The 22,253-nt window shown below is 35.2% G+C and overlaps 2 protein-coding genes across 4 annotated transcripts in view; one reads left to right on the forward strand and one right to left on the reverse strand.

Moving 5' to 3' along the window:
* LOC134852194 (protein phosphatase 1 regulatory subunit 12A-like) overlaps positions 1-17,521 on the reverse strand; it is a 33,663-nt gene extending 16,142 nt beyond the window's left edge. For all 3 annotated transcript variants that reach the window (XR_010164286.1, XR_010164285.1, XM_063868508.1), the window contains exons 1-10: positions 17,230-17,521; positions 16,997-17,127; positions 16,803-16,930; positions 16,263-16,428; positions 13,438-13,582; positions 11,963-12,037; positions 11,800-11,885; positions 1,349-1,524; positions 949-1,116; positions 315-694 (exon numbers count right to left, since the gene is read on the reverse strand). Coding sequence is in view for 1 of the 3 variants with exons in the window: in XM_063868508.1 (XP_063724578.1) it covers positions 315-694; positions 949-1,116; positions 1,349-1,524; positions 11,800-11,885; positions 11,963-12,037; positions 13,438-13,582; positions 16,263-16,428; positions 16,803-16,930; positions 16,997-17,127; positions 17,230-17,499 (1,725 nt within the window). In the remaining 2 variants the exon portion in view is untranslated. The remainder of the gene's footprint in view (positions 1-314; positions 695-948; positions 1,117-1,348; positions 1,525-11,799; positions 11,886-11,962; positions 12,038-13,437; positions 13,583-16,262; positions 16,429-16,802; positions 16,931-16,996; positions 17,128-17,229) is intronic.
* A 361-nt stretch (positions 17,522-17,882) lies between these two features.
* LOC134851730 (ras-related protein O-RAL-like) overlaps positions 17,883-22,253 on the forward strand; it is a 44,042-nt gene continuing 39,671 nt past the window's right edge. Inside the window, exon 1 of the mRNA XM_063867949.1 lies at positions 17,883-17,903. The gene's annotated coding sequence lies outside the window, so the exon portion shown is untranslated. The remainder of the gene's footprint in view (positions 17,904-22,253) is intronic.

Below are 22,253 nucleotides of genomic sequence, written 5' to 3' on the forward strand. Positions count from 1 at the left end.
TTTTAGAGAAATCAATTTTTCTTCAAAATTTTTTTAAAACGTGATGACAAATTTCCATTTTTGGTCTAGAATGTGAGCATTATGTGAGCCCAGAATGTCTAGGATGAGAGCCCATTATATCGATATTGATTGATTTCAACCGATTAGACTTTCAGTGAGTACTCAGAGTGCTTTTCGACTATCGACTCCCAAGTTATTCAATTTGATGATCTTCGGTATTTTTTCTAAATTTATAACCATAACTATGGATAAATAAATTCTATCTAACTATTGCAATTTGTATGCAATAAAAAGTAAAAATGTAAATTAATTACCTTTGGTTTGCGTGACACTGTCACTTTAGGCTGCAGCCGAGGCACCGGTTCTTCAGATTGCACTGCACGATTGAACGGCATCTGGAACTGCACGGAAGATCCCTTCATAGGCACGACATCAATCTTGTCGACTCTTCGTTTAACCTTTTCAGCCGACGACTTCGATTCTGGTTCTGCTGACGATGCAACTGAGGATTTCGATGACGTAGCTGATCTAATTGATGACTCACTTTCACTTCGGCCCGACTGTTCTAACTCTTTTACGATCTCGTCAAATGCCCCACTTTTGGTTTCCTCTCGTTTTGTTTCGTCTGCATTTGAAAGGTTTTCTTTGTCATCTGCCGGGAGTTTACGCGATGGTTCGGGCTCCCTAATTGAGGCTGTAAAAACTACAGTTTTTTTCAATTTGGAACGAAATCTATGGCAGAGAAACAAAGGCCATATAACAAAGCCTATATATCGAGACTAGCAGCTCAGAAAAAATATCGAAGCAATTGAGGTTTACAAGCTTGAGTCTAGTATCGTGTCAAGATTCCAAGTTTTGTCTGCTTGCCAGTGATGCCTATTTCATCATACTTTCAAACATATAATCTTGAAAAAAAAATACATTGAAAATTGAAACGTGTGCACTTACATGCGATTGAGCTAATCATGCTGCCGGTATCGTCATTGTCTCCTGCAGCAGTACTTTCTTCCACTTTGTTGGTTGTCGCTTCTCTAGTCGAGGATCCCGCTGCCACTTCTGCATCTTTGACCATCTCTTGTTTCACTGCTTCTGAACTTCCTTCGCTTGCACTTTTACCTTCAACGTAATTTCGGAGATATGTTAATGTACCTTTTTAATATAATCGGATTTTGTTTAATATACCCGCCTTAATGTAGAAGGGCGAAATATGATATAAAGTACAAAATTGCAAAAAAAAAGTTTTCATTCTTTCCTCGCATATACAGGTCACCGCCCCAAGCTTTTGGTGTCAAGTTTCCTTTTCAACTCCTTTTGATATAAATTCTATTTACAATTCGCGAAACTTTACCTCCAGTAGATACAATATGGAACCCAAGGTCATCTTCTGGAGGTGTAGCCGGAGTAGCAGGAATCGAGGGCAGGGGTTCCGAAGCCTGTTTCCTGATTTCGATCTTCTCTAACTCTTTGTCCTTGAGCTTGAAAGAACTCTCCTTGTCGACGATGCTACTTCGACAAACCGAGCTTCTAAAATCCACGTAAAATTTATTACCGAATTCTTTTTCAAATACGAAGATGGTGTATGACATTTTTTCTGATACAAGCTCTTCTACAATCATACTACCATGGAGTAGTTTTTCAAAAAGTAAACGTGAAATTCTTGGGTGATGTTATCATCAATTCAAAACAATCAATTATTTTTTTTACACGGAATTTATTCGATATCTAAACGGGAATTTAATTGGAAAAAAGTCCAAATCGAGAAAATATGTTTGAAAACAACGAATCCAACTATATCAATTATATGTTTTTTTTAAATATTCTGAGCCCTAGTGTGGTTATTATTTATGACTGAGCTGTTGGTTATAGATATACAGATCCAAAATCCAGCTCAGAAGCGAATTGCTCTTTTATTCAATCTACAAATACATGATATTAAATGATTTGGAAACAATTCGTTACAATTTGAGTTACCGATTCATTACTTTCATCTATAGACGCAAATTAAAGACACTGAATATGACCATTTCCTGGCGGGTGATTATGAACTTCGATGTTATTTTACATCTTTCACAGATTTAACAAATGAAAATACCTGTCTGCGCGGCTAGAGAAGAAAACCGAAATAAACTATAATTATAGCTCACAGAATTGAAAAAACCGTTAATGAATTGAGGGAGAAGAAACAAAACCAGGAGCGGATTTAGGGTGTGCGGGAGGGGAGTAAAGAGCCCAACTTTACTTCAAATCCTACTAACATAGCCAACTAACAGTTGGAAAAGAGTAATGAACGCAAAGAAACTGAAAAAAAAAAAAACTTAATTTTTCAAAAAATTTGAGGAAAAAATTAGATGGCCTTAAAGCTCTTTGAATTTGTAGAACAATTTATGATGGACCCGTTTTTGTTAAATTAACCCAATTTGAGAAAACTGGGTCAATAGGTAAAACTTTTATTTCGCTGGAAAATCTCATAATTAATTTCCCTTCTCGAAATTAGAAGTCGATCACGTTTTTTGTGACCCTTACAATTTTGCTGTTCGATATTGAAGTTTGCCTTCCTTTTAACAATAGAAAATTAAAAAAAAAACAGTGAGTCAAAACGCAAAAACCAAAATTGAGCGTGAACAAACTTTCAGACTTTTTCCTGAAAAAAAAATCAGCAAGACCTATATAAGAGTACTCAGTACGTTCATTTACTCTTGAAAACGGTTACAATTACACTAAGAGTAATCACCCTTAGTGCAGGCGTAACTGATGTCCTTTTAGCCTCTTATGATACCAAGCTGTTAGCCTATTATTCCTAAATGTTTTTGTCGTTTTATTGAGTACCAATCAGGTATATTGAGTATCAATACTCTAACGGGTATCAAAAAATTCTCATTTTCTACGAGTTTACCGAATGGGTTTCTTCTATACATTAGATCAGATTTTCTATCTATTTAAATCAAGGGTAAAAAAGATAAAAAGTCGAGCGATTGCATATCACTGAATTAAAGAATCAATGATTGCTTGGTTTTCGGCAGTTTTGACTTTTGAGTTCACCGCCACAATCAATCAATCATCAGCACATATGAATTCTCATCTGCACATAGTGTGTGTGTGTGGTGGGGGGGGGGGGGGGCGTCCGCGTCCTCTCCTTAGGAATTTGACCGCGTGGTGACCCAAATGGTCCCCTTTTGTACTATTTTGAGATATCCATTTTTGGCTGACTGACCTTAAAATTTTCGCCAATATATACTAATTTTGACTGGGGAGCATGCGCCGAAAATAACGCGATTTTTTGGTCAAAAATTAACAAAAAGTGCCTAAAAACGCTTTTTTGGCCTGCCTTTTAAAAAACTTGCCTGCGGCGTCAGAAAATGTGGTCAAAAAAAGTTCTTTCTAGGGGATTGGGAGAGCTCAGAAAATGAATTTGGTCGAATAAAAAAGTGACAAATATTTTTGAAAATCCGTACCCCCCATTCCTAGATCGGCGCCTGAACAAAACAACTGGTTTTTCTTACAAACTAACAATAGAAAACTCAAATTTGTTTACCGGGAAACACTGGCTCCCGATTACAAAACACTGGCTCTCGCTAAATTATGACCCCAAACTTAATTCTAAAAATTTGCAACATCCAAAATCCTTACAAAATAACCAATTCTACGTAATCGGATACATACCTGAATGAATGGAAAACATTCGATCACTTAGACAAAATTTTTAGCTGAGACTTTAAAATTATTTAATTCTAAATGAAAATATAGCCAACAAACAATTTGAAAAAAGTCGCAAGGAATTTGAACGCAAGGAAAATAGAAAAACCTCACCATACAAATTCTAAAGAAAAAATATACGAGTTCAAGCTCTTTGAATTACAAAAACAAACTATGATCGAAATTTTTTTGAAAAAATCAACCCAATTTCAGAAAACTAGATCTAAAGGCATTTTTTGATTCCTTTGGAAAATTAGAATCCTCTTTGGAAATCCATTAAAAAATCATCACAGCCTATTGAAGAGTCTTCACGACATTAAAACGCTTTATAAAGAATCTTTGATAAAGTTCGGCCTATAGATGACATGTTTTTAGCAACATAAAAAATACAATTGTTAACAAAGAGGCGAAGTTGCACTTCGCATACACAAGCAAAAATATGACCGACAACGCTACTGGGAAAAACTGAATGAGTAAAACTTTGAGGTACAAAACTTATTAAGCTCCAATTATTAGTCTACATAAGTGCTAAGGGACGCAAGCCAATTATGACGCATTAGCAGAACCAGTCAATTTGAAAAAAAAATTACCACTAACATGCCTCAATTTATAAATCGCTAAATTATGACCCCAAACTTAATTCTAAAAAATTGCAACATCCAAAATCCTTACAAAATAACCAATTTTACGTAATCGGATACATACCTGAATGAATGGAAAACATTCGAACACTTAGACAAAATTTTTAGCTGAGACTTTAAAATTATTAAATTCTAAATGAAAATATAGCCAACAAACAATTTGAAAAAAGTCGCAAGGAATTTGAACGCAAGGAAAATAGAAAAACCTCACCATACAAATTTTAAAGAAAAAATATACGAGTTAAAGCTCTTTGAATTACAAAAACAAACTATGATCAAAATTTTTTTGAAAAAATCAACCCAATTTCAGAAAACTAGATCTAAAGGCATTTTTTGATTCCTTTGGAAAATTAGAATCCTCTTTGGAAATCCATTAAAAAATTATCACAGCCTATTGAAGTCTTCGCGACATTAAAACGCTTTATAAAGAATCTTTGATAAAGTTCGGCCTATAGATGACATGTTTTTAGCAACATAAAAAATACAATTGTTAACAAAGAGGCGAAGTTGCACTTCGCATACACAAGCAAAAATATGACCGACAACGCTACTGGGAAAAACTGAATGAGTAAAACTTTGAGGTACAAAACTTATTAAGCTCCGATTATTAGTCTACATAAGTGCTAAGGGACGCAAGCCAATTATGACGCATTAGCAGAACCAGTCAATTTGAAAAAAAAATTACCACTAATATGCCTCAATTTATAAATCGGACGCATTTTAACTAGTACTAGCGTGCAACGCACCCCGGTACTCAATTTAACAACTCATAAGAAACCGCATATATTGAAAATAAGATCTGCATTCTTTGAGTGTACTCGGACAGCACCTAACTACATGGTTCGTAATTACAAATTTTGCAAAGTTTTTTATACAAATTTAGAAGAGCCATAAAATTTTGTGAAGTTTTATTTAAGTTCTTTGAAAAAATTTAAAATGAACTAAAAAACGTCACATCTGGGAATTAAAAGCAATTGAGCAGTCGCATTTGGACGCAAGATTTGCAATTCCAGAGAGTACTCTCATAGCACCCAACTACAACGTTGGGAAATTCAAACTTTGAGAAACTTCAACCTTAAGTTTTCTAAAAAAAAGGTATTTTTTGAAAACCAGAAAAGAAGTTAAATCTCGAAAACTACCGAGATTTGGGCAGGCTTAATTGTAGGCAATATTCGCAACCTTTGACAGTACTCTGACAGCACATAACTACAGGGTTGGGAATTTCACTGTTGTGAAATATTTTGTCATTTGAGTTTTCTGAAAATTTCCGTATCTCTTAAAACTAAAAAAAACTAGGGTATTCTTAATTGGAGACCAAAGTTGCAACCCCCGAGATTACTCTGCCAGTCCCCAACTGCAGGCTCGAAATTTCAAGTTTTGAAGAAGAAAAATTAACTTAATTTTCATGAAAATTTTTGAGAAAATCCTAAAAACCGTCACATTTCGAAAACTACAAAGATTTGAGCAGCCATATTCAGAGGCAAAACTTGCAACTTCTGAGAGTACCCTCACAAAATCCAACAACAGGATTGAGATCTTTGTAGCATTGTAATTTTTTAACATCTAAATTTTTTTGAAAATTTTCGAAAAAAAATCATACGAAAAAACGTCGTATCTGGAAAACTACAACGATTTGAGCAGCCATACTCACAGGCAAGATTCGCAACCCCTGAGAGTTCCCTCTACAATTTCCAACAACAGGATTGACATTTTAAAAGATTTGGAACTTTTTTAAATCTTAAGTTTTTTTTTGAAAATTTTTGAAAAATCATTTTAATAATTATCTAGAAAACTACAAGGATTTGAACAGTAATATTTGGAGCCAAACTTTGCAACTTCTGAGAGTACCCTTACAAAATCCAACAACAGGATTGAGATCTTCGAAGCATTGTAATTTTTTAACATCTAAGTTTTTTTTGGAAATTTTCGAAAAAAAATCATACGAAAAAACGTCGTATCTGGAAAAACTACAACGATTTGAGCAGCCATACTCACAGGCAAGATTCGCAACCTCTGAGAGTACCCTCTACAATTTCCAACAATAGGATTGACATTTTAAAAGATTTGGAATTTTTTTAAATCTTAAGTTTTTTTTTGAAAATTTTTGAAAAATCATTTTAATAAATATCTAGAAAACTACAAGGATTTGAACAGTAATATTTGGAGGCAAACTTTGCAACTTCTGAGAGTACCCTTACAAAATCCAACAACAGGATTGAGATCTTCGAAGCATTGTAATTTTTTAACATCTAAGTTTTTTTTGGAAATTTTCGAAAAAAAATAATACGAAAAAACGTCGTATCTGGAAAAACTACAACGATTTGAGCAGCCATACTCACAGGCAAGATTCGCAACCTCTGAGAGTTCCCTCTACAATTTCCAACAATAGGATTGACATTTTAAAAGATTTGAAATTTTTTTAAATCTTAAGTTTTTTTTTGAAAATTTTTGAAAAATCATTTTAATAAATATCTAGAAAACTACAAGGATTTGAACAGTAATATTTGGAGGCAAACTTTGCAACTTCTGAGAGTACCCTTACAAAATCCAACAACAGGATTGAGATCTTCGAAGCATTGTAATTTTTTAACATCTAAGTTTTTTTTGGAAATTTTCGAAAAAAAATCATACGAAAAAACGTCGTATCTGGAAAAACTACAACGATTTGAGCAGCCATACTCACAGGCAAGATTCGCAACCTCTGAGAGTTCCCTCTACAATTTCCAACAACAGGATTGACATTTTAAAAGATTTGGAATTTTTTTAAATCTTAAGTTTTTTTTTGAAAATTTTTGAAAAATCATTTTAATAAATATCTAGAAAACTACAAGGATTTGAACAGTAATATTTGGAGGCAAATTTTGCAACTCCTGCTAGTACCCTGGCAGCACCCAACTAGAGGGTGAGATTCTCAAAAAGTAAAAAAAAAATCTCTAAAATTGCCGTTTCTCGTAAGCTAAAAGGATTTGGTTATTCATATATGGAGGCCAGAATAGGAAAACCTGGGAAAACTGTAACAAAATCCCACTATTGGGTAGCTTACTTCAATCTTGATGAAATAAATACTGACTTTAAACAGGAAAATCGAAAAAAAATCTTAATCATTGCAATATACGATGTAGCTTAGACGTGCAAAAATTCTTTTGTTAAACATGCAAAAATAACGTTGAAAAAGCTCAAACATGGCGAAATAGTGAAGCCCGCATTTGAATATATAATAGAAATAGATAATAGATAGATGAAAAAGCAGGTATACACAAAAAGCAGGTTTACCAAAAAAAATAGGTATAGATAGATGAAAAACAGATGAAAAAGCAGGACTTGATTTGACCTCGAAAAAAAATTGCTGAAAAATTAATGACCTTGCGGAAAATTCATCAAAAAAGTTTCTTAAGCATTGCAATATATGATATAGCTTAAACGTGAAAAATTCTTTTGCTAAACTTGCAAAATTATTATGCTGAAACATGGGAGATAGCTGTCACACGCATTTAAATGTAGTATAGATACGAAAAAAAGTTCATTGAAAACATCCGACCCTGCCCAGGTTCGAACCCTCTTATTTTGCTGCTAGTCTCTTCCCTACCTCTACGCTACAGAACCATGATACCTTGAAGCTAAAGTGCTTAATGTAATATAATGGTATGTGTTAATATCCTAAGCATTGGCTGTACTTAATAGCTGGATCAAATGAACACATTTTGTCGCAACAATTGCATCGTAGCAATATTTCCGACTTCGGTTGAAAAAAAAAAAGTTCATACTATAACGCAAGCTATGCTTGTGTAAATAATAATTACGGTAACAAAGCCGATAACAACTTAACACAAACCCTTTAAGCCGAAAAAAAATCAACAATACTTATTGAACAGTTAATTAGTCCCCCTCACCCTCAACACACACACACATAGAATTTAGTTGTTCGTCTTATGAAACAATATGAAGCCACAGAGCCGATATACTATAGACCATAATTTTTTAGGGCGAAAAAAGAAAAACTTAGCCAACAGGCAGTTAGAAAAGAGTCAATGAACGCAATTAAACAGAAAAAAAACACCGAGTCTTTTTGAAAAAATCTTAACTTTCACATTTCAAATTTAAAAAATAGATGCCCTTGGAGCTCTTTGAATTTTTCGAACAATTTATGATAAAAATTGACCCAACTGGAGTAAACTGGATCAGAAAAGATTTTCTTTCGCTGGGAAATCTGACCAAGTCCATTTGAGATTTGAAGTTGATTATGTTTTTTGTGACCTTTACACTTTTACTGTTCGGTAGTGGAGTTTGCCTTCCTTTTAAGAAAAGAAATGAGCTGAAGAAATCAAAAGTCAAACCGCGAAAAAGTGGGTTTGGGCCTGAACAAATTTCATGACTTTTCCTGAAAAAAATTTTCTCGACCTATATAACAGTCTGAACTAGGTTCGCCGACTCGTAATAAACAAAAACAAAGCCGAAAAAAAACAAAAAATTTTGAGACTAATAAAACGTTATTAAGTCCCACTCGCCCTCAAAGCACCCACACACGCAAATACAAATGCTTTTTTTGCTCGTCGAAAGACGCCATATTAGGCCATTAATCGACTTAAATAAGCCGAAACCCATTAAGCAAAAAATTACAAGAATAACAAACCAAATCTAAAAAAAAAATGTTTTTTATTGCTTTAAATCTTCATTCTGCCCAAATGATTTGGTCCTATAGCTTATTGACTTAGTGTCTTATTTTTTAATTGTTTCATCGGAAACGTAATTTTTATACTCCCCTCTATATCGCACAAAATGCTAGAAACAATCTTCTAGATTTTTTTAAAAGATTTTTTAAAGCATTTTCTGCCATTTAGAAGGGAGCATAAAAATTACGTTTCCAATGAAACTACGAAAAAAAGCCTAATAAGTCCATAAAATATAAGCCAAAATCATTTGGGAAGAAAAATTTTTTTACGAGATAAAAAAAAGTATATATATATATATATATATATATATATATATATATATATATATATATATATAAGTCAAGGTTAGTTAAATTACAAACAGCAGAAAAAAATCAAAACACTAAAAGCAGCGACAATGTACTTTGTGAGCAGCAAAAAAAAACAATTCTACGATGTGGCTACTACGCCAACAAATAAAGCAGACAAATAAACCTACAATTTTTTGAAACGAAATATTTACCGTTCAAAAGAAAACAGGTCCTGTCAGATTCGCCCCAGGATATTTGCCGTTTCAGGTGTATTCTTTACCTCCAGACCAAGTGTACCGGAGACGCAAGGAAAACTGATATTATTATGAACTGAACCTAAGTAAACCATTTCTGATTTTGACCATTCTGTGAACAAAGTTATTTCCGGCAAAAACCGATTATCGCAAGGTTAAACATAGCCAGCATACAGTGCTGATTTAAATTAACCGGACAAAACGCGTTAAACTTGAAATTTAAAACGCGTTTTTCTCAAATTGGGTTGAGTTTAGGTGAAAACTTATGAAGACAAAACTTGCCTAAAATTTTAGCAGAATTAATGTGGTGTAATTTGTTTTGCGAAATTCGGGCCCAAAACTTTACCCCAAAAATGGGTCATTTTGGCTTTTCTTAGTTAATCAAAAATTACGCCAAAAATACCCAGTCGATTACAGACATAATTATATCAAAGTGAGCCCCTTGCGTAGCTCAACAAACTTTAAGAAGGGTATAATCTCCAAAAAATTGTATAAGTTAATTTATTTTTGTTTGATAGACAAAAAAGGTCATTTTTACTATATAAAATACCAACTTTTTATTTAAAAACAATTTTTAAACAATTTGCATTTTTTTTGGAGAAAATACCCTTCTTAAAGTTTGTTGAGCTACGCAAGGGGCTCACTTTGATATAATTATGTCTGTAATCGACTGGGTATTTTTGGCGTAATTTTTGATTAACTAAGAAAAGCCAAAATGACCCATTTTTGGGGTAAAATTTTGGGCCCGAATTTCGCAAAACAAATTACACCATATCAATTCTGCTAAAATTTTAGGCAAGTTTTGTCTTCATAAGTTTTCACCTAAACTCAACCCAATTTGAGAAAAACGCGTTTTAAATTTCATGTTTAACGCGTTTTGTCCGGTTAATTTAAATCAGCACTGTACAGTTGGAACCGAGTCAGTGAAAGCAAGCAGAAAAAAATACTGACTTAACTTTTGAAAAAATCTCAACTTTCAAAGAAAAAAATAGATGACCTTGAAGACTTTTGCATTTCACGATTAATTTATCAATGACACTTTTTTGCTAAAATTAACTGAATTTGAAAAAACTGGATTGATAGGTTAACTTTATATTTATTCCGCTGAGAAAGCTGAGAACTAAATTTCACTTTCGAAACTAGAATGTGGATCACGTGACCACCTCACTTTTGCTGTTCGATAGTGGGGTTTGCCTTCCTATCAACAAACAACATGAACTGAACTTGACGAAATCAAACGTCAAACTGCGAAAAAGTAAAATTGAGCTTGAACTAATTTTCCTGAAAAAAAAAAACGTAATAATCATCGCGACCTATATAAGAGTCTGAACTACGTTCATCGACTCTTAATAAGTCCTTGTAAATTCAGTACAATAAGTGAGCCTTGGAAAAATTGTTTCAGTCGAAGATCTATCATTGAAAAAGGTCAAACAGATAGCGTTTTGCACAGATGCAAAAACCATGAAAACAAAAACGATTGATTGACTTCGAACTGCACACCGATATTTGACAGAGCAGAAACGTTATACCATCTTAAGAGCAACCAAAAGAGGGCTGAACATTAACCATTTCTAACTTCGCCATTCAGCTAGCAAGCTGTTTACGGTATAAAAAAACTCTATTACCCTATTACAATACCCTTGCTAATCGCAAAAGTACGCAAAATAAAATACTCCTTTTAAAGTACAGCCGGTTACTGTGCAAGTAGCACAGAATGTTCTGACTATAGTCTTAAAAAATACAAAAAAGGTTTATTCTAGACATATTTGACAGTCATAATAGAATAGGCTAATTGAAAAACAGTTTTTGTAGAAAAATGATATGAAAATTGTTAAAATATCAAAAAAATGAAATTTTGAATTCCCACAAGTTTCTGATTCCCACAATGGCGCAAACAAACTCCAAAAACTAACTTTAATCGAGCAAAACTTAATTTTTTTTCAAATTAAGCTTAAATAAGCTATTGTAAGCCTGAACACGCTCACCTTAATAGCTCGAAATTAGAGCAAAAACCAAAAAATTTCAAACCGGTTTTTCTCGACACTGAGAAAAATGTTTCATAGTTTTTAAATTTCGTTCGAATCATGACTAAAAAGGCTTTAATATGATATATCACTCGTCCCATTCCAATGATTCTTTGTGGTACCTGATTTTGCGTGGAAAACAAAAAAAAACTAAAACACCCGAATACAAAGTTGTGCTTCAAGGAAACAAAGGAACTTTTGGAAACTTATAGTGAAGAAAAACATACCTTCGAACAGGAAGGGTTGGGTTGATAGGTCGACTCAGACTATCTTCAATCTCATCAACAGCATTGCACTTCCTTGCTTCTATCAGCTGAAACACAATACACGTTCCCATTTGATTTAAGGTGACCTTCAAACTGTTTACTGAGAGAGATGAGTGATGCTCACGTCTTGTTGTTGTTCTTCCAGCTGTTGCAATATCGCCAGCATGTCACTTTCGGCCAGATCTTTTGCAGTGTGACCCTAACAACAAATTGTCATTTTATACACTTAAGGCCAAATGTTAAACGTTATTTTATAGTTAATGCCAGAAAGTAGGTGATATCTCTTTCGGTCAACGAATCTAAAAGAAGTTAATTAACCCAAAATTGCTCATTTTGACACCGGAAATCAATTTCTCACTCATTTTTCAGCAGGTGAAAAAAAAACGTGTCAACATATATAGTGGATCAAGTAAACCGATTTTTTCAATCATTTGGCAATAACAATAATTCTATGTACCATACCAGCTTACCACAGGGTTTAATTTTCAGCTGAATATCTAACAAGGACGCGAAGCGGAGCTTCGCGCCACTTGCGATACAACAAAAACATTTTAAAAAAACATAAACCGAAAAAAAATGAACAATACTTGCACTTGCAACTACAATGAAATTTGGTTACAGCGCAAGAAAAATCTGCGATATGGCAACTAAGCAAACACTTTGAGCTGAAACCGCTTGAACCGAAAAATAATGTTTTTTTGAATCCCCCTTGAAAGTAGAATGAACAGCACTTGCACTTGCAACTACAATGGAAGTTGCTTACAGCAAAAAAAAATCAGTGATGTGGCAACTAAGCGGACAATCTTTGAGCAGACACCAACTGAACCGAAAAAAAGCAGATTTTATAACGAAATTAGAATGAACAACTTTTGCACTTGCAACTACTATGAAAACTGTCTACAGCACAAGCCAAATCCGTTGTGGAAACTAAGCCGACAAAATTTGAGCAAACATACGAAAAACCCAGTTGTTTTTTCAATTTCCTTGATTATGAAAAAAATAAGGTCCCGCCACGACTCGACCCCCAGAACTTAGGGTACAAAGGTAACGGCTTTACCTCCATGCCAAGAGTGAAGCAACCTGGCAAATGTTAAGAGAACAGAAGTGAAAAGAAGTCAGCAAGTGATTCAACTGATTTTGTTGAACTAGTTGTTAACTAGAAAAAAGCCCATATTCCAGTTTGTATTACGCTTGCATTAAGTCTATATCTCTTTTCTTTAAATAAATGTTTTCTTTCTTTTCCCAAAAGCTTTATTTAAGAGAGCTTGTTTTTCAGGTTATAAAAAAGAGGTTAGCTTGATTTTATAACTCTTTAATCACGATTCTACGGTTCTTGAAGAAAGCCTTTTGCTTCTTTGGAAACCAATTTCATTTTTAAATAATTTCCCGTGAATTTCTTAAACAAGAAACCTTTCAGGACGGGGTCGATAAAATAACTAACCAATTTCTCGACTTCGATTTCAAAATGTCTAGAAATAGCTATTAAAATGATTTTTTAATTTGACGTTTCCTTACAAAATAAATCAATCTACGGCGAGACAACTCAACTCCATCCACTTTACAAGTTGATATAAATTTTGATATTTCGTTTGAACGCACATTTTTATTTTCCAGGGAGAAATTGGCGCCATACTCGGCCAACACTTTGGCTGCATCTGACAAACTCCAATGAGCGGCTGCGTGTAGAGGAGTCCACAGATCATTGTCAGTTGCATCTGGATCTGCTCCCGCTCGCAACAGTAGTCTGGAAAGTAAAACAGTTATTATTAAAAAATAAATTTGAAGGGCAAGAGACAACTAAAAATGTGTCTAAAAAATAAATTTGAAGGGCAAGAGACAATTAAAAATTTGTCAAGCACTAAGGTTATGTATAGTTTTCTGTTAGTCTAAATATCAATAATTTTTTTGCCGTTCATAATTTCTTTGGGTTCATTGGCTGTTTTTTAATTAACTCACAGAAAACCGCAAAAAAATTATTGATATTTAGAGTTACAGAAAAATATACATCAGCTTAGTGCTTGTCAAATATCAGAACCTTTTATGCTTGCAACTTCTAACACAGAGGCGAAGCAGAGCTTCGCATCACTAGCGATACAACACAATCATTAAAAAAACAAGTCGAAAAAAAAATGTTGAAAAAAACTGGATGAACCAAAATTTTCGTATGTCTCGATGAAGGACACCTAGGGCCCAACTAAAGCTGGAGGCAAGCGGTTGAAATTCTTATACTGATGCGGGACGAAATGCGCAATTTCAAAATATGGACTCTGCCCAAAACCTTAATGTTTCTCTACTAAAACAGGAAAGGTTGAACATTTCTGAGATTTTGGAATTTAACTAAATTGATAACATTTCTATAACAAATAAATAAAGAGAAGCCGCTTCAGTAGAAAAAATTGGAGCAATTGCTTCATGTGATTGAACATTTCGTCGGAGATTTGATAGGTTAGTTTATAAGAGAAGAAGAAAAAGAGTCTAAGAAACGGTTTAAAGTTAAGAAACTTGACTTTGCGAAATCCGTAACTTTTTTCTGCTAAAAGCAGGTCGTGGCCGGTTAAGTACAGAAGATAACTATAATCAAGTTTCTTGATTAAACACTTAACCTGAGAATTGGTACCGTAATTTTCGGTGAAGTAAAAAAAACTTCCAAAAAAGGATAAAATTTCAAAACTGTCACTTATTTCAAGGCTTTTTTCCAAAAAATACTAGGTGTAGCAAACTTCAAAGTAAGTTTCCAACAACGTGTTGTGTCGATTAAACTTATGATATCAGATTTGACAGGATAATTATCGAGAAAAGTCGCAACTGTCAACAAATCAGATATTTGACATTTCCGAATCATAGATTTTTGTTTAAAAAACTGAGCGCAACCTTTTATGAAGAAAAAATTCAGCCAACCTATAACATCGATTGAACCCAAAGACCCAGGTTTGGTAGGGTAATTTTGGAGAAAATTTGAAATGTTTCAAAAAACGGTCTAAAAATCAAACTTTTGACTTTTCTGAGGGCCAATACGTTTTGTATTAAAAACATTGGGCGTAGCAGCGCATGCAATGAAGCTTTCCACAACCTTTTCTTAGAATTGATCCCCAAATCTCATATATGGGAGAGTATTTATTTGGATTTCATATAAAAAAAAATTACTTTTCCAGGGACGATAACTTTTCGTGTAAAAAGAATTTTGAGTGCCCGCTATTACAGGGGAACTTCCCACTGTAAAAACAGTTTAGGCGTAGTCGCTTATGGGGGGGGGAGGGGAGGGGGATTTTTCATTCGCTCTATTCATTGAAACAAAAACCTCAGACTTGGTAGAGTAATAATTCGACTTGTTAGAGTAATAATTCAAAAACGAAATAAAACATCGAAAATATCGGTTATGTATTCCCTTTCTATGGATACCGCTTTTTCGAAAATTGGTAGAAGAGTTTTTAGGAAAAATTGAACTTTCTCCAAAAAGTGGAAATTTTCCAAAGCGTCTCAAAAACAATTCAACAGAAAACACAATCCCATACATTTTCATATTACCTGTTTTTATCAAAACAGGACTTTTAATCAAATATGGCAAGCAAGACATTTGAAATTCACATTAGCAACTGAACAAAATTTACGGAGCGGAAACAAGGCTGAGCAGACCAGTTAAGCCGAAAAAAACTAACCTTGTGAGCCCCCCTGAAACTAACATGTAGCACCTAAAACCGACCCAGAAGTTACATTTAAATTTTCAATAAATTGTGCACGTCAGCTGAATATTCCCGAATGGTGTCTGATTCAACTGATTTTGTTAAACTAGTTGTTGGAAAAAAGTTTAAATTCCGATTTGATAAGGCTTACTAATCGCAAGCGTAATATAATTCCTCAATTAGAAGAAAATGGGCCACTAGGTTATTTTTTTTCGCTGGGAAATCTATAAATTAAAACCACATTTCAAAACGTAAAAAACCATGTTTTTTGTGCCAATTATACTTCGCTAATTGGCGCGCAAACTTTTCCCTTCTTTAAGCAAGCGAATTTGAATTCAACTAAAAAAATCAAAGTCAAACCAAGAAGAATCAAATATGCGCGCGAAGAATTGGCTTTAAAAAAATTATTCGTTCTTTTCGTTCACTGGCATTTAAAAAGTGTCAACTTCTCTCAACAGTAAACAAAATCACCGACTTAATCGCTTATTGGGTGAATGATTATTTCAAACCGTGTAGGCATTTAAGTACCCCTCTCAATTATTTGCCAATATCATGATTAATCTGAATATCAATTGTTCTGAACACCGAAATAACGCTGAATAATTCAATGTGTACACCACCCAGAACACTAACCGCAAAAGATTTTCTGTGCCCGCAAAAATATTCTGCTGAGCGTAAAATGCACGTTAAAAAATGCAAGCGGGAAAATGATGAAACATTCAGAAAGAAACCACTAATTCTCACTTCATGACATCAGTGAAGTTCTTAGATGCTGCCACGTGTAAGGGAGATGCGCCTGTCTCTGGGTGCGCCTGGTTCACAGACGCCCTGCTCCTCTCTTTGAGCCACTTGGCTGCATCTTCTCTCATTTGGTTCTCCTCTGCCTGCTTCCATTCTTGGAGATTGATTCCTACAATAAGTTAATTTCAAATTAAAAGTTACAAAAACAAAACACCTGTTTTTTTTTCAAACTTACTAGTAGTACGTGTGTAGTGAACTTCAACTTCGATATACATGATGATATATCACCCTGGGCCAATTGGAGAAAACTGGGTCAACAAGTAGTTAAAAAGTCAAACCGCCAAAATATAAACTTGAAAGTGGATATTTTTTATACAAACTTTGAAAAACATTACCGCTAAAAAGATGAAAATTCAATTCGTTCATGGCATTGAATTGAATTACGTAGATATTTACCACTTTGCCATTCAATAGTAAACGAAACCTGACTTCCGATTGAAAAACGAGTGTATGTATAATTCAAATACTGGATTCGAAACTCACCCTCATCTTCAATTATTTGGAGTAAAAACTCTCTAACTCCTTCATCTCCATCAGATTTGACCAAGTCATAAGGAGTATCTCCGTCATGATTGACAGCTACAGGATTGGCCCCTTTTTCAATCAACAACCTGCAAACCAATACAATCTTAGTCTTTAAGCAGAAGATAATAGATGAACGTTTTTGAACCACATACTCAACAAATGGTAAAGATCCCACAGATGCGGCAGCATGTAGAGGTGTCCATCCCTCGTTATCGAAGATATCGAGGTCTGCTCCATTGTCGATGAGAAAGTGCATCATGTCTTCATCGGTATTGACTGTTGCCTAAACAAACGCACCATACAAGCTGTGTCTGGAGAAAGGAAGACAACTGGTGAAGATTTGAAGTCAACCCCCATCTCTAGAGGCATCAAAAATAGCAATTACCTGATGCAAAGCAGCAAGACCATCGCAGTTTTTGGCATTAATGTCAACACCCATCTCCAAGAGTTCTCTTGCATAATCGACGTCTCCGCCTTCGCAAGCGGAAAGAAACAGTAACTTTAAAGGAAATTTAACAGCCCAGTTCTTATTCTTCTGCGAAGGGTCAATGCTTGCAGTGTCGGAGGCTTGCCATTTTTCCAACTGACTTTTCCGGAAAGCTTCGCTTTCCTTGAGCGGAACTTTAGCGGGCAGGGCATCTAGATTTCCGCTCATATTCTCACGCAACCATAAGTAGTCATCTGGATTAAGGAACTATCTGTTTACACAACAGGGGACCGATCTTTTAGTACGAAAACTTAAAAATGCAGACCAAAGTAAGAAAGCGATGCATTTTTTTCAATGGTAATCAAAAGGTCAAAAGTGTCATAGTAACCGAGGTTACAGTCAAGAGTCCCTTCATCACGTATTCCAGTCAAAATCCTTGGAATTTTCTAGATATGGAAGTGATAATGATAAAAGAAGATGACAAGTGTTTAAGTCCTTTTCAATTAAAGCGATGCATGATTATCAGATTCAAAAAGCCGCTCAGACGTAGGTCGCGCTTCGCCAATCTGTCCATCCCTCGTTATCGAAGATGGATAACTTTTAGCCTAATTGTTGTGATAAACTTATTAAATAGATTTGTTATGTTTGATGTTTGTGCCTGTATGTGGAGCGCCCTCTGAGGGATTTTAGAGACAGGTCTGTCAAGTGGCTTTCTGTGGGGAGGTGGGGAACTGGAACTGGCTTGAGGAGTCTGGTGGTGCGCCGCTGGACCTACTGAGCTCGGTTGAGATTGTTCTTTGTTTTTTATAATTCGATTTTTAAATTTAAATTAATTTAGTTGTCTTTTTTTATTAGCTGATTTGTAAAATTCCCACTAACCGCTTATCATGGGTTAGTTCTGTCCCCTAAAGTCCAGTCAAAATCCTTTTTTTTACCTTTATGCTGCGTCAAGATGAGGAAAAACAACAAAGATTGTACAAGCAAAGATTGCTTAAAACCTTCAGGACTGATAAATTAAATTAGATGTGATTGTTGTTCTAGTTGGTATCAGGGATTGCAATATATTGAATGATCAGATATTGAATATTGAGACGATGTCAATATTGAATTTTTAATATTGAGATATTGAAGGCTAGATATTGATATTGATATTGAATTTTTTGTAGATATTGAGAAAAACGGATTTTGTATCATTGCTTGAAACGTGACGTTTTAACACATACACATAAAACAAATGGTGATAAAAAGTTTCTGAAATGTGAAAGAGCCTCTTTCAAAGAGGTATTACATGAACACTGATTATAAATCAAAGAAGGCCTTATTCTTATTTAAAAACACATTGCGACAATGCCGTTCCACGCTAACTACTAAACAAATTTAATTATATATTTCGAAATTCAATATTGAATTTGGTCTCTGGTATCTTAAAATAGTGATAATATTGAGATATTGAGCTTTTAGATATTGATATTGAAATTTCATCCTATTTGATATTGATATTGATATTGAATGGAAGATATTGATATTGAGCTCAATATATTGATATTGTATTGAAATCGCTGGTTGGTATCATATCAGTTGTGTAAATATTTCTCTTAGCGACTCTAAGAAAACCCAATGGTTTCAGTGTCCTTTATGCGTTGATGTAAAATCTGTTAATAAAGCAACAATAGGTAACGATTTAGTGCTAGACAATTATGTTAATACAGCCATCTCAAATGTCCGAGTACTCAAGAGAGTACCAAAAGACTCGCGTGTTCCCTTGGCGGAAAGTCTGTCGGACAAAATAAATGACATTGTCGACAATGTAGAAGATGTTACAAAATGGCTAATTTTTTTAACGTCGCTCTTGTTTTTTTTGGAGCAACCGAAAAGAAGTGGACGCAAACAGACCACAAGCTTGAGCTCTTTGATAAATAAAAAAATTCGAGCAAATGACGTGTCACTTCCAAAACCCCATCTCCAAGTTTCAAGCCCGCCTCTGAGTGACCTCGAGCAGAGAATAAAGTTAATAAGTAGTAAGCTCGATGAAGGAAACGTAAAGGGAGGAGTAAGGTTTGCTGCTTCGGATGACAAAATAGCTCATTTTTCAACTGATAACTATCAAAAATTGTTGTCTAAGCACCCGCAGCGAGCCAAATTTGCCGCTCCAAATTCAGAAAAGTTTGATAGTTTTTTCGTTACCGATTTCGACCTATACAAAGCTATAATGTCCTTTCCAAACGGATCAGCAGCAGGTTCTGATAAATATTTCCTCAAATTTTTAAAGATCTTGTTCGTAAGTCGAATGGCAGTGCAGGACTTAATTTTCTGAAATCGCTTACTAAGCTGATAAACCTCATTGGAGATGGCAAAATACCGGAACCACTAAGACCTTTCTTTTTTGGCGCAAAGCTTATCGCCCTCATAAAAATAGACGGATGGTTGAGACCGATTGCCATAGGCAATACGCTGAGACGTATCGCGTCTAAATGCGCTGGAAGCAAAGCCCTCTCCGAGCGACAAAATTTTTCGGAAACGTACAGGTAGGATGCGGTACCAAACGAGGAGCAGAAATAGCTGCGCACTCGTTTCGAAACCTAATTGAACGCGACGACAATCCAAAATGCACTGTTCTTTTAAAACTAGATTTTAAGAATGCCTTTAACTCTTTAAACAGAGAAACAATGCTGAATCATGTTTTTTCAAATCGCCCCGAATTGTATAATTACACCCATTGCGCGTATGGTAAACCTAATTACCTTTTTAACGGAAGCTCTGTCATAATGTCAGAAGACGGAACTCAGCAAGGTGATCCTGAAGCCCCACCCCTTTTTGCGTAAACAATTCGTACACTAGTTAAACAGTTGGAGTCGAAAATTAACATCTGGTATTTAGATGATGGGAATTTAGCCGACGACTATAAGGTAGTACTCCGGGACCTTAAAAACATTCTGAAATCGGAACAAACTTACGGCCTGAGCTTAAACACTGAGAAGTGTGAACTTTGTTTTTTGGGACTGACTACTAGTACACAGTATAATTCAATTTTAACACAATTTCGAAAAATATGCCCCAAAATAAAAATGAAAACAAAAGAAGAACTCCTCATTTTAGGATCTCCAATCGGCGAACTTTGCCGAAATGAATTGCTCGACGAAAAAATTAGGGAGCTTGAAAAAATCTCGGATGTCATTGACCAACTAGACGCCCATTATGGTTTTTACCTCCTGAAAAATTGCTTTAGCATGCCAAAACTCCTATATTTTTTGCGTACGAGCCCTTGTTTTTTGCAAAATGATTTTTTGGAACGCTACGATAAATTACTAAGAAATTCGTTATGCAAGGTCACTAACGTGAAAATTGATGATAACCAGTTTTTACAAGCAGTTCTCCCGGCAGCCAAAGGTGGCTTGGGCGTTTCTTCCGCTCGTCTACTCGCTTTACCCGCTTTCTTAGCCTCAGCAGTAGTAGCGAAAGATGCCTTGAGCGAAATCTTTGGTTTGGAGCATGTGGATGGAACCTATGATGATGCGCTTAAACGGTGGTTTGACCTTGGAAAAATTGAAATGGCTCCGGAAAATGAAATCCAAAAAAATTGGACGGAGCCAATTTTTGACAGCGAAATTGCAGACTTGATTTTACGACTCGAACCAACGGACGTAAAAAGGTTCAACGCGTTCCAAGATAGATTTGGATCCCAATGGTTGAACGTCATCCCGTGCAAAAATTTAAGGTTAAAACTGTCGAACCAACAACTCAGAATTGCGATAGGACTTCGATTAGGATCAAAAATAAGCGAACGGCATAAATTCGTGTGCGGAAAAGACGTTACCGAGGATGGTTGGCATGGTCTTTCTTGCCTCAAAAGTGCAGGGAGATTCTCTAGGCATTCAAACCTGAATTCCCTTATAAAGCAGAGTCTATCATCTACTCACATTCCGTCTGTTTTAGAACCACAACACCTCTACAGGACCGATCAGAAGCGACCAGACGGTTTGACGCTTGTTCCATGGGCTGATGGTAAGCAGCTCTTGTGGGATGTAACGGTATCAGACTCCTTAGCTCCTTGTAGGATTAATGCCGGGTCTGTTTGTAACCCTGGTACGGCTGCCGCTGAAGCGGAAGAGCGAAAAATTGACAAATATAAAGATCTTTTAAATGATGGATATCTTTTTCAACCGCTAGCTTTTGAAATTCAGGGCGCGGCCGGCCCCAGCACAGAAGTTTTTTTGAGCAAGCTTTGTAAGAACCTAAGCATATGCACTGAGGAACCCAGAGCAGGCAGCTTTTTAAAACAGAGAATCTCCCTGGCAATACAGATTGCGAACGCCGCTTGCGTACTCGGAACAATAAATGACAAAATAACTTTCGACGAAATTTTTTACTTGTAACACCTGTATATTATATTATCTCGTGTCGAGTTGCGTGTTCTTATTGAAGAAGCGTAACCCGTATCGATTTTAATTGAAAAGGACTTAAACACTTGACATCTTCTTTTATCATTATCACTTCCATATCTAGAAAATTCCAAGGATTTTGACTGGAATACATGATGAAGGGACTCATGACTGTAACCTCGGTTACTATGATACTTTTGTCCATTTCAATTTCACATACCGTGTAATTTCAGATAAATTGAGCTTGAGGACCGAATCGAAAAACATTATTAAGAAATCCCACGCCTCTAGCTTCGTGGGTGAGCTTTTCAAAAACGGAGTAGGAAGAAAATTGATCAAATTATTGAAATCTTATCTATCAAACAGGTCCCAATCTGTCAAAGTTAATAACAAGATCTCAGATCCAAAGCCCGTAACAAGCGGAGTGCCCCACGGCAGCATCCTCGGGCCATTGTTTTTCCTAATTTTTATCAATGAATTGCATTCTCTTTGCCAAAATCTCACACCTTTAGTTTCGCCGATGATGCAAAATTCATCAGCCTAGAATTAGCTAAAGACGAATTTCAAAATGAACTTAATGTGATATACAACTGGACAGTTCAA

The sequence above is a fragment of the Symsagittifera roscoffensis genome, chromosome 7, assembly GCF_963678635.1.
Source record: "Symsagittifera roscoffensis chromosome 7, txSymRosc1.1, whole genome shotgun sequence".
NCBI lineage: Eukaryota > Metazoa > Xenacoelomorpha > Acoela > Convolutidae > Symsagittifera > Symsagittifera roscoffensis.